This window comes from Suricata suricatta, chromosome 4 (assembly GCF_006229205.1).
Source record: "Suricata suricatta isolate VVHF042 chromosome 4, meerkat_22Aug2017_6uvM2_HiC, whole genome shotgun sequence".
Taxonomy (NCBI): domain Eukaryota; kingdom Metazoa; phylum Chordata; class Mammalia; order Carnivora; family Herpestidae; genus Suricata; species Suricata suricatta.
Window position 1 is genome coordinate 77,078,395 of NC_043703.1, and position 12,561 is coordinate 77,090,955.

At 38.4% G+C, this 12,561-nt stretch overlaps 1 protein-coding gene across 6 annotated transcripts in view; it reads right to left on the bottom strand.

Moving 5' to 3' along the window:
• IFT88 (intraflagellar transport 88) overlaps positions 1-11,537 on the bottom strand; it is a 129,816-nt gene extending 118,279 nt beyond the window's left edge. For 2 of the 6 annotated variants that reach the window (XM_029936989.1, XM_029936990.1), the window contains exons 1-3: positions 11,128-11,210; positions 5,854-5,949; positions 2,264-2,326 (exon numbers count right to left, since the gene is read on the bottom strand). In XM_029936989.1, the coding sequence (XP_029792849.1) occupies positions 2,264-2,326; positions 5,854-5,943 (153 nt within the window). In that variant the 5' untranslated portion in view covers positions 5,944-5,949; positions 11,128-11,210. Of the gene's footprint in view, positions 1-2,263; positions 2,327-5,853; positions 5,950-11,127; positions 11,272-11,452 lie in introns of those variants that run through there. The other 4 variants (XM_029936993.1, XM_029936992.1, XM_029936988.1 and 1 more) reach the window with 3 other exon arrangements.
• Positions 11,538-12,561: the final 1,024 nt, after the last annotated feature.

The following is a 12,561-nucleotide window of genomic DNA, read 5'->3' on the forward strand; positions in this document are numbered from 1 at the left end:
CACCAAACATAAAACAGAAAGAAATAAAAGTTTCCAAATCAGCAAAGAAGAAGTAAAACTTTTACTATTTGCAGATGACATGATAACTTTATATACAAATCCTGAAAGACAACCAAAAAACTGCTAGAACTGATAAATGAATCAGTAAAATCACAGAACACAAAATCAATATACAAAAATGCCTTGCATTTCTACCTCCCCATAATGAAACAGCAGAAAGACAAATTAAGGAATCAATCCCACTTACACCAAAAATAATAAGATGCCTAGGAATAAACCTAAACAAAGTGATGAAAGACTTATACTCTAAAAACTATAAAACACTGATGAAAGAAACTGAAGAAATGGAAAGACATTCTATGCTCATAGATTGCAAGAAAATTGTTAAAATGTCTATATATCCAAAGTAATCTACACATTTAATGCAGTCTCTATCAAAATACCAACAGCATTTTTCACAGAACTCAAACAAACAATCCTAAACTTTATATGGAAGCACAAAAGACTCCAAATAGTCAAAGTAATCCTGAGGAAAAAAAAAGCTGGCAGCACCACAATTCTGAATGTTAAGATACACTATAGATCTGTAGTAATAAAAACAGTATGGTACTGGCACAAAAATATGCACATAGATCAATGGAACAGAATAGAAAACCCAGAAATGAGCTCACAACTATATGGTCAATTCATCTTCAACAAAGCAGGAAAGAATATCCAAAGGGAAAAAGACGGTCTCTTCAACAAATAGTGTTGGGAAAACTGGACAGCCACACGCAAAAGAATGAAACTGGAACATTCTCTTTCACCATACACAAAAATAAACTCAAAATGGATTAAGGACCTAAATGTGAGACCTGAAACCCTAAAAGTCCTTGAAGAAAACATAGGCAGTAATTTCTCTGGCATCAACCATAGCAACTTTTTTCTAGATAGGTCTCCTGAGGCAAGGGAAATTAAAGCAAAAATAAACTGTTGGGACATCATTAAATAAAAAGCTTCTGCACAGCAGGGCACGTGGGTAGCTCAGTTGGTTGAGCATCTGACTTCAGCTTAGGGCATGATCTCGCAGTTTGTGAGTTCAAGCCCCACACTGGGCTCTTCGCTTTCAGCACAGAGTCTGCTTTGGATCCTCTGTCTCCCTGTTTCTCTGCCTCTCCCCTACTCTCTTTCTCAAAAATAAATAAACAAACATTAAAAAAAAAACCAACCTTCTGCATAGCAAAGGAAACAATAAAAAAAAAGAAACACAAAGTATTTGCAAATGTTTTATCTAATAAAGGATTAGTATCCAAAATATATAAAGAACTTATAAAACTCAACACCCATATAACAAACAATTCCAGTAAAAAATAGGCAGAAGATATGAATAGACATTTTTACAAAGAAGACATCCAGATGACAGACACGTGAAAAGATGCTTACCAGGAAAATGCAAATCAAAACTACAATGAGCTATCACTTCACACCTGTCAGAATGGCTAAACTCAGCAACCCAAGAATCAACAGGTGTTGGTGAGGATGTGGAGAAAAAGGAACCCTCTTGCATTGTTGATGGGAAGGCAAACTGGTACAACCACTGTGGAAAACAGTATGGAGGTGCCTCAGAAAGTTAAAAATAGAACTACTCTGAGTATTTACCTGAAGGATACCAAAACACTAATTCAAAGGGATACATGCACTCCTGTGTTTATGGTAGCATCATTTACAATAGCCCAATTGAAGAAGCAGCCCAACCATCCATTGACTGATGAATGGATTAAAAATACAGTGTGTGTGTGTGTGTGTGTGTGTGTGTGTAAAATGAAATACTGGAATGAAATCTTTCTATTTGCAAAGGAATGAAATGAAATCTTTCTATTTGCAGAGATATGGATGGAGCTAGAGAATATAATGCTTTCCAAAATAAGTCAGTCAGAGAAAGACAAATACCATATGATTTCACTCATATGTGGAATTTAAGAAACAAAACAAATGAGCAAAGGGGGAAAAAGAGAAGAATTGAGATACAGTCTCACAGCTATAGAGAACAAACTGATGGTTACTGGGGCAGGGGGTCAGTAGGTGATGGGGAGTAAGGACTACACTGGCTGTGATGAGCACCAGGTGATGCACGGAATTGCTGATTCACTACTACATTGCATGCCTGAAACTAGTATAATACCATTAACTAGCTGGAATTTAAAAATGAGATAAAATAAATAAAAATGGTTAAGATGGCTAATTTTGTCATGTATTTTTTACCGTAACAAAAACATCCACTTACTGGAGGTCTTCTGCCATGACTAGTTCTCACGGCTTGCTGAAAAGCTGTGTCATTCTCTAATTCCTAAAGTGGAAAGGCAAATTTAACATTCAACATGAAGTGAGAATTAAAAAATAAATAAATTTAACATCTTCTGTTTGGTATTCATGATCCTCTGGAATTCCTCTTACCCCATCTGCTGACATCCAGGTAGTGGCTCAAGGACTCTTGTCCTCAAAGTTCCCCCATCACACCACCCGAAGTATCCTTTCTAGGAAAAGGAGTACTTGGTAATGTCAGTCAACTTTACGGGTATTTTACTGGCCACTGTCTAAATGTGTAGCATCATTATGGCTGGCTAAAAGATCAAGTCCACAAGGATGTGGCCTTTCTTCTGCTCCTTTCTTCTGAGTAGCTGGAGCAGTAAGAACCGAGAACTACATCTCTTCTCCCTTTCTCTGTCTCTCCCTCCTCCATTATTGCATATCCTGGGACCGTGGCTACCAGCGCCATCCGAAAACACCGTAAGACATTTCATTTCAATGGAGGAGTAAAGGCTGTAATTCAGACTGGAGCCAGGCAAAGCTTCCCCATGGAAGGCTCCAGGGGGTCCAACTGCTGTGTCATTTGAAGCCAAAGCCTTAACTGAAAGAAAAGGTTATTATGCTTTGTGGATTCCTGCCTGTACTCCTCTTCTCCATCAGGAAACGTGAGGGAAGTAATATTAGCCAAGAGCAAGATTCAAATGTTTTTGGGTTTCCAGGACGAATGCCATTTTTGGACTCTCAAAAGCACCCAATCTTAGCAACCACCAACCTTCTAACCAGCCTTTATCTCCTATCCCTTCACCAACACAAAATCTGGCTCTAAGCCTTCATACACATCTTGACAATTGTCAGACTTGCCTCTGATTTCTTTCAATCTATGCCCCACAAAACTAAACCTGCTGATTATTTAAAAATACCAACAATAAATTAAAGAACAGTCACTATTGATTAACTTCTAAAAACTCTGCAATTAACGTAAAATGTTTATAAAACCAGGATGTTAATGCAATGCACTTTAAACATGAGTTTATTATATCTAAGCCTTCTTTAATTTTTCCTTAAATAATCTTTACAACCTTCCATATCAACTACACAAAATTACTAAGTACACAATGCTCAGTCGGACATGGAAACTACACAACAACTCTCGTATGAAGTATAAAGCCAAAGGTAGCCTTCAGCATAATTAGTTTCTCTGGTGCTTTAAAAGTGATCATATTCATGAGCTATTAATTCTACTTCTGGGACTTTAGCCAAGGAAATGTTGCTCAAAAGAGAGAAAATTATTTACGTATAAAATTGTTCATTGCATAGTTGTTATTTACAACAACAGAAAACTGAAAATAAATATCCTATGATCTGAAAATAGTTCTAATCAACTATACATATTTAATAAAATGCAGCAATTAAAATTATACAGTTGACCCTTGAACAACACAGGTTTGAACTGAACTTATATATGATTTTTTTCCAATAAATGTATTGGGAAATTCTTTGGAGATCTGTGACAATTTGAAAAAATTCACAAGCCATAAAGCCTAAAAAACCTGAAAAAATTAAGAAAAAGGATATTATTGTAAGAATACAGTATATGATATAAGTAACATACAAAATATGTGTTATGGGTAAGGCTTCTGGTCAACAGTGGGTTATTAACAGTTAAGTTTGGGGGAAGTCAAAAGTTATATGTAGATTTCTGACTGCGTGGGGAGAGGGAGGTGGGTCGGTTCAAGGGTCAACCGTATTTAAATTCTTAGTATCACGACATATTACTTATGATATAGTTGGATGTAAAAACGCAAACAGAAAAGTAAGTCCTAGTTCAATTCCAAACATGCTAAAAGAAAACTGTAAATATATGCATAAAAGAAAAGCAAAGCAACAAAATGTTAACAATAGTTATTTGGGAGTGCTGGGATTATGAGCAATTTAGTTTTCAACACCAAGCATTTACATTTTGTATACATATAACTTTTATAACTGGGAAAAAGGGAGAGAATTCTATGGTTTTCAAAATCTATGCAAACCTAGGGAAACATCTATGTTTTAATACAAATTTTTATAAAGGAGTCTATATAATCATACCTGTGTGTGTGTGTGTGTGTGCAGTATACACACTTGTTATGTGTGTGGTGTGTGTACACAGTATACACACACGTGTGTGTGTATATGTACGCAGTATACACAGTATATGCTGTGTATATTAAAGGACGGGGAACACAGCAAAATGTCAGGTGACAGTTATACTTAATAAAGGCGATCTTTGACAGGATTCACATCATTTTTCTTCAATCTTCCGTATGTTTCAAATTTTCTGTTAAATGATCACATCACCTAGATTTTTATTTTATACAGAGTAAGTGAATGGTTTCTATTTTCTTTCCTTGTTTTCTCTCTAGGCCTCACATTCACAGACTACCATTTTTCTCCAGAGGAAAAACAATTGAAAAATGAGTAAAAATTCTATGAAAAACTTAGAAAAGAATAAGATTTCTTAAATTCATCTGAAGTCCTATAAATGCTATTATTTGATTAGTATATACTAGCAAATAAATTAACAATCACATATTTCATCCTTACTCTTTTTACACACTAATTCAAGGTAACTTTATAAAAAGGTTTTGTTTTGTTTTGTTTTACAATTTGGAAACTCAAACTCTCACAATGATATAAACAGATTTAAAATATTCAAGTATTGGAGCACCTGGGTGGCTCAGTGAGTTAAGTGGCCCACTCTTGATTCCAACTCAGGGCATGATCTCATATTTCGTGAGTTCGAGTCCTGCTTTGGGCTCCACACTGACAGTGCAGAGCCTGCTTGGGATTCTCTCTCTCCCCCTCTCTCTCTGCTCCTCCTCACACTTTCTCTCTACCCCCCTCCTCAAAATAAATAAATAAATTTAAAAGAAAAATCCTAAAAATAAAAATATTCAAGCTTTTTTAAGTATTTGTCTAATACTATCCCACTAAATATTAAGTAGATATAGATTTGTAGACATAAAGGGATATTTATAAATGACAAAATGCAGGTTACAAAATAGTACACACAATATGATACCATTTTATCCAAAAATATAGAGATACACATTTATTTGCATAGGGAAATGTTTGATGAGATAAGCATTATAAGGTAGTTAATGCTTATTTCTGGGTGGTAATAGTTTCTGTGATTTTAATTTTTCTTTATACTTATTTCTATTTTCTAAGTTTTCTATAAAATATTCGTATGTTTTATTAACAAAGAAAAAATCACTTCGTAACATTTCAAATTTAGAGCATTTAAAAAAACAACTGATTTTAGGTACTTCAAGTGATTTAGGTCTTTTTAGTTAAACATTCAGATAGCTGGTGCTGTGAAATAGAACTTTCTCATGAGTTTCCTTTTTGCTGCAATCAGTATCATTAGTGGAAGTTAGTACAGACTTCAGCAGTAGCACTTTTCCAGGCTTTTAATCAGTTTACTTAATTTAAAGATAATAAAGCAGAACCCTCAAATCCAAAGTTTTCATCAACCAGCTGGTTAACAAAGACCAACATAAAAACTAGATTTTTTTTTTTTTTTACCTCAGTATCATAGGTTGGATTGTAGTCATTATAACCAGAATAAAGATCATCTTCATCTGTCTCTGGGGCCAGGTGCACATTTTGCATCATCTGTACCTATGAAAAATTGGCAGTCTAAGTATGTTCTTGGTACATAAAAGAATCCATAATTGAAATAAAGTATAACTACTTTACAACCTTCCTAATCAAATTTATTGCTACATATTTTTATGACTTAATTTTTTTCACAGAAATTCTCAAAACTAGGTGTCAAAACATTCATTCATTGCTCTCGTTTTACACTTATTCCATATCTCCTGCCTTAAAAGGCACTTGACGCAGGTACAGTCAGTTGCCCTGATTTTCCCAGAGCTCAGCATCAAGTGCAGAAGAGGGTACGTAAGAGGCAATTACAAAGCCAGGCAGAAACCACTACACGCCTACCAGAATGGCTAAATTTAAAAAACCAACAATGCAAAAGGCCAGCAATGATAGGGGGTAATCTAAACAGTCATACATTGTTGCTGGGGGTGTATTATGTTACAATTTTGGAAAAATGCCTGGCAGTTTCATATATTAACATAGATTTCTTACAACACAGCAATTCCACTCCGAAGCATTTACTTGAGATATACATGGGTTAACAAAAATATTTAAGAATGTTCACAGGTTTATTCATAATAGTCAAAAGCTAGAAACACACCAGATGCCCATCAACAGAATTGATAAGCAATAAGGCATATTTATGCAACAAAGTATTATTCAGCAAAAAAAAAAAAGCACGAATGACATATATGAAACGTTAAGCAAAAGAAGCCTCACAAAACAGCACCTTATATATTGTTTCATTGATTTAAATTCTAGAATAGGCTAAACTATTGTAGAGATCAGAAAGGTGGTTGCTGTTTAGGTGTGGGGACTGGAGATTTAATGAAAAAGGGCACGATTACAGAATTTTCTAGGGTAGAGCGCCTGGGTGGTTCAATCAGTTAAGTGTTCGACTTCGGTTTAGGCCATGATCTTGTGGTTCGTGCGTTCGAGTCCTGTGTTGGGCTTCTGCGCTGACAGCTCAGAGCCTGGAGTCTGTTTTGGATTCTATGTCTCCTCTCTTTGCCTCTCCCCGGCTCATCCTCTGTGTGTGTGTGTGTGTGTGTGTGTGTGTGTGTGTGTGTGTGTGTGTGTCTCTCTCTCTCCCCCCAAAATAAAAAAAACATTTAAAAAATTTCTTCTTAATTATCTAGAGTGATAAATATTCTACATGTTGACAGGGTTTGGATCACACTGGAATTCACTTTAAAAGCTCCACAAATGCATAATTAAGATTTTTTTCCTTTCATTGTAAATTTTTTGAAAGAAAAAACTGTAAATAAATATCAAACTATAATTAATATGCATACTTAGGTATTTAAAGGAAAGCTTAATATCTGTAATTCATTTGATTATGCATAAAATAACACAGATAGAGAATCTTAAGTTTCTCTCTCCCTCTTCCTCTGCCCCACCTGTGCTCATGCACACACTGGCGTGCACTCTCTCTAAATAAATAAAAATAACACAGATAAATGAAAGATGTGATAAAGTACATGAAAATGTTAGTGGTAGAATCTATATATGCAGGTACGATGTTCACTGTAAAATTCTTTAAGCTTTACTGTACATTTGAAATTTTTCATAATAAAATATTGAGGAAAATGTAAGGCAGAATAAAACAGATGACAAAGTAGAATAGAAGTGAGAAATTTAATTACTGTATACATGTACTGTAAATGCAGTAATTATTAGAGAATTTGGGAAGAATTCTCAAAGAACCATTTAATTTGAGTAATATTTTAGGCAACTTAGGGGAGGGGCCTAGCTAGGTACCCAAGAAATGTAATATTAAACTACTTTACCTTAAAATACATATCTTTTTTAGGGGCACTTGTGTAGCTCAGTTGGTTGAGCATCCAACTCTTGATTTCAGCCCAGGTCAGATCTCACGGTTTGTGAGTTCCAGTCCTATGTAGGGCTCCATTATGATGACATGGAGCCTGCTTGGGATTCTCTCTCCCTCTCTCTCTGCCCCTCCCCTGATAATATACAAGTGCACTGTCTCTCAAATTTAAAAAAACATTTTTATGTGAAATGTAAAATTCTTATAATGCATATACTATAAAACTTACCTTTTTAAGGTGTACAAGTCAATGGTTTTTAGTATAGTCACAAAGTTGTGCAACTACCACCATTATCTACTCCTAGAACATTTTCAACACCCCATTGAGAAATCTGGGACCCTTTTAACAGTCACTCTCCATTCCTCCCTCCTCCAACTTAGCCTATGGCACTAATCAACTTTGTCTCTATGGATTTGCCAAATCTGGACATTTCATATGGAATCATCAATCACATTTTTTTCATCAATCAAATGGAATCTTGTCTGGCTTCTTTCACTTAGCATGTTTTCAAGGTTTATCCATATTATAGCATGCATCAGTACTTCATCCCTTTTTATGGCTGAATAATATTCCATTGTATAGATATACAGTATTTTATCTACTTATTAGTTAATGGACATGTGGATTGTTTCACTTTATGGCTACTATAAATAATGCTATGAACCTTTGTGTACATTTAGTGCGGACATAAATTTTCAATTCTATTGATATTAAGTGTATACCTAGGAATGGCATTGAGTCATACAGCAACTCTACGTTTAACTCTTGGAGGAGCTGATAGACTTTTCCAAAGTGGCTGCACATTTTACATCCCACCTGCAATGTACGAAGGTTTCAATTTCTCCATGTCCTAGCCAACACTTGTTTATTGTCCCTCACTTTGATTACAGCCATTCTAATGGGTATGAAATGGTATCTTTGTGGCTTTTATTTTCATTTCCTTGATGACTGATGATGTTGAGTCAGATGTTTATTGACCACTTTATTTTTTTTAATTTTTTATGTTTTATTTATTTTTGAGAGGAGAGAGAGAGGCAGTGTAAGCAGGGGAAGGTCAGAGAGAGAGATAGAATCGAAAGCAGGCTCCAGGCTCTGAGCTGTCAGCACAGAGCCCCAACACGGGGCTTGAACCCACAAGCTGTGAGATCATGACCTGAGCCAAAGTCAGATGCTCAACTGACTGAGCCACCCAGGTGCCCCTTATTGACCATTTTATATCTCTTTGCAGAAATGTCTTCTCAGATGCTTTGCCCATTTTTCAAAATTGAGTTGTCTTATCTACATTATAAAAATTCTTTAAATATTCTGGATACTAGCTCTTATCAGATTTATGATTTGCAAATATTTCTAGCTTTCATTTTCTTGATAGTACCCTTTGAAGTGTCCTTTGAATTTTGATGATGTATAATTTACCCATTTTCTCTTTGATTGCTTGTGCTTTTAGTGTCTCATCTGAAAAAAACCTACTGCCTAACCCCAGGTTAAGATTTATATTTGTTTTAACAATTTTATGGTTTACCTCTTTTGAGTTAATTTTTCATTACTTTTTTAAAATGCAAATTCACTATGGGAAAGCAAATATCAGATAGAAATGTATATTCCCAATACAATCAAAGGTATATAGAAATTCCCAGTTCTAAAATAAGTCATAGAAATGTAAATTACAGCAGACCATAGTAACTCCAGTGACAGAAAGTATTAGATTTGTTGTGATCATTCTGCAATGAATATAAATTTCAAATCACTATGTTGCACACCTGAAACTAATATAATACATATGTCATGGGGCACCTGGGAGGCTCAGTCATTTGGGCGTCTGACTTTGGCCCAGTCATGATCTCACAATATGTGGGTTCAAGCCCTGCATCAGGGTCTGTGCTGACAGCTCAGAGCCTGGAGCCTGCTTTGGACTCTGTCTCCCTCTCTCTCTGCCCCTCCCCTGCTTGTGCTGTCTCTCTCAAAAATAAATAAACATTAAAATAAATTTTAATAGGTATATCGACTATACTTCAATAAATAAAAGTTTTAAAAACCAACTCTTGATTTCGCCTCAAATTGTTATCTTGAGGTTCAGCTCTGACAGTGACAGTGTGGATTCTCTCTCTCTCAAAATAAATAAACTTTAAAAAAAAGAAAGCAAATGTACTTAAAATTTTTTAATAAGTCATTGGTATAACATACAGAAAATATTTTAACTTAAAAACGTTTGGCTCACAATGCTAAACCAACTTTTAAAGTCGGTTCTCCAACTTTAACGTGCATGACAAACCTAAGGGCCTGTTAAAATACAGTTTCTCCCCCACCAGCAGACTTTGTGATTCCTTCAGTCCCGGGCGGGAGTCCTCCACCGCCTTTATCCCCCTACAGTGTGCATTTCCAGCAAGTTCCCAAGTGCTGCTGATGACGCTGGTCTGAGGATGCTAAAGGGACTGATTAGAAACCCTAGTTGGGTCAGCTCAGCTTAATGCGTGTCAGGAAAACAAGCAACATGTAGAATTAGGTATCCTTCTTGCACGGCTGCAACCCCATTGGAATTAGCTTACATCTGAGGCTTCTGCCGTACAGACCTGTAGTGAGCAAATTAATTCTAAAGACGTAGGAAGTGAGGCCAGGAAAGACGAAACGGAGGATCCACCGGCGGCGCTGTGGTGGGCGGAACAAACACAACTGCGGTTTTCCGGACTCCCCAAGCTTTCAAAAGCACTTAACACACACAAGCCATTCGTGTTAAAACAATCTGGGCAAATAGATTAAATGCCAGTAGCACCTTTTTTTTTTTTTTTTTAATGTTGAAGTGTGTGTGTGACACACTCTTCCCCGGACTATGCTGGCTCGTCTACATCCAAGATGCCTGCTGTAGTTCTCAAAAGCTCACCACCAGAAAATGAACCCGGTAAAAAGAAAAGTGGAATTTCAGCTCTAAAAGAGTCCCAGAAACACAATACGTCAAGTCTTCGGAATTCCGGGTCGTCGCTGCGGGACCGAGAACAAGCTTACGGCTTCCGTTGTACATTCTCTGACTTCACGAATTAAACCTTGTGTCGGAAAACCTCCAAAGCTTCACAAAACACACACACAGAGGGACGTTCACGCCGTGCCTGCCACGAAACCAGCCCAGTTCCCACCTCCCGGCAGCGTGGCCGCGACTCCGGACAGCAGTCTGCATCCCGCGCAAAGCAGCTGCGCCCGGGGGGCAGTCGGCCTCTGCGAACCGACGCCCGCTTTCGGGGCGGCCAGACGCAGGGTCTGCAGAGCCCGGCCGGCCCGGGTCAGGGCCCCTCCGCAAACGACGCCCCTCCCCGCGGGCGCAGCAAGGACCCACGCGGGGGCGTGCCGCCAGGTCCCGAGGCCCTACTCCTACCTCGCGGTGAGGGGGAGCTGGGCAGCCGCGAGTCTGGCAGGCACGACGCGGCTTTCTCGAGAATCTACTCAGAGCCCGCGTAGGCCTGAGCGCCGCGCCAAGTCGTTGCCACGCGCGGAATCCAAGGAAGCGGCTCCCACAATCCTCCGCGCCAGGCCGGAGGAGGTGGGGCGGAACCCGAGACAAGCGGGGCAGAAGGGGGCGGAAGGGGGCGGAAGGGGGCGGAAGGGGGCGTGGTCTGACGCAGCCGGCTCGAACCGGAAGGGAGGAGGTGGGGACAACCTGTGTAGGGGAGGGTATGGGGGAGGGACTCCCGTCGCCCCACCTCTACTTGGAGATCTTGGAAGGAAAGAAATCTGACAGTTTATAAATCCTGATGAAATCAGCCAGGATGACCCAGGGATGATACGAGGTTATTATAAAATATCTGCTGGAGCCACCACGCCCATCTTGTGAGCTTGGAAGCCAGGGTTCCATGTCATCATGGACTCCCTTTGGTCACCCTGTGAAGTGACTCAGATGAGATGCCTGTCCTGGAGGCCTTGGCTCCTTTTTTTCTCCTTCCTACTGTCTGCCTTAGGTGGTCTCCCAGCATCCTGTGCTCACCTTGTCCAAGCTCATAATGTACTCTTGTCTGATGAGTGCCTTAAACGTCAAGAACTGAAACTCTGCGTCCCAACTACCTAGAACCATGTTTCATAGTAAAAATTTAATAAAGACACAGTATGAATGACAAATTCATAATTGTTCAATATAATTAGTTTGTTTTAAATTTTGAAGACTAATTGGAATCATGCAGGGGAAACATAGACACCGTCATTAATGAGTTTCAAACAGGTATATGTTGGGAGACAATTTTTTAACGAATCTCTGGACTGCTGCCGTGGTTAATTTAATGAGTCAACTGGACTAGTCTGTAGTACCTAGGGTTTTTTTTTTTTTTGTCAAACACCAGGACAGGTGTTGCTGTGAGGATTTTTTAAGATGTAGTAGACATAGAGTACAGCAGATTACCCTCCATTATGCAGGTGGGCCTCATCCAATCCGTTGACAGACTCCAGAGAAAAGAGTGAGGTCCCTGGATGATGAGAGAATCCTGCCTCCAGACTACCTTCAGACCCCAGCTGCCACATCATCTCTTCCCTAGGTCTCCAGCCTTTTGGCCTGCCCTGCAGATTTTGGGCTTGTTTGTCCCACAATTACAGAAGTCAGTTCCTTAAAATAAATCTTTATGTATGCCTTCTTTTGGTTCTCTTTCTGTGGGGCACTCTGACCAACAGAACTATTTCTTCAAGGATTTTTGTATAGGAAACAGCTTTGGAAGATTGAGATGACCATCACCCTCCAATGCCAAAGCCAGGTTTGTTGCTGTCCAGTGTATTAAAGATTTAATGTCACCCTCAGAGGCAAAGCCTGGGCACTTTGGCCTGCAGT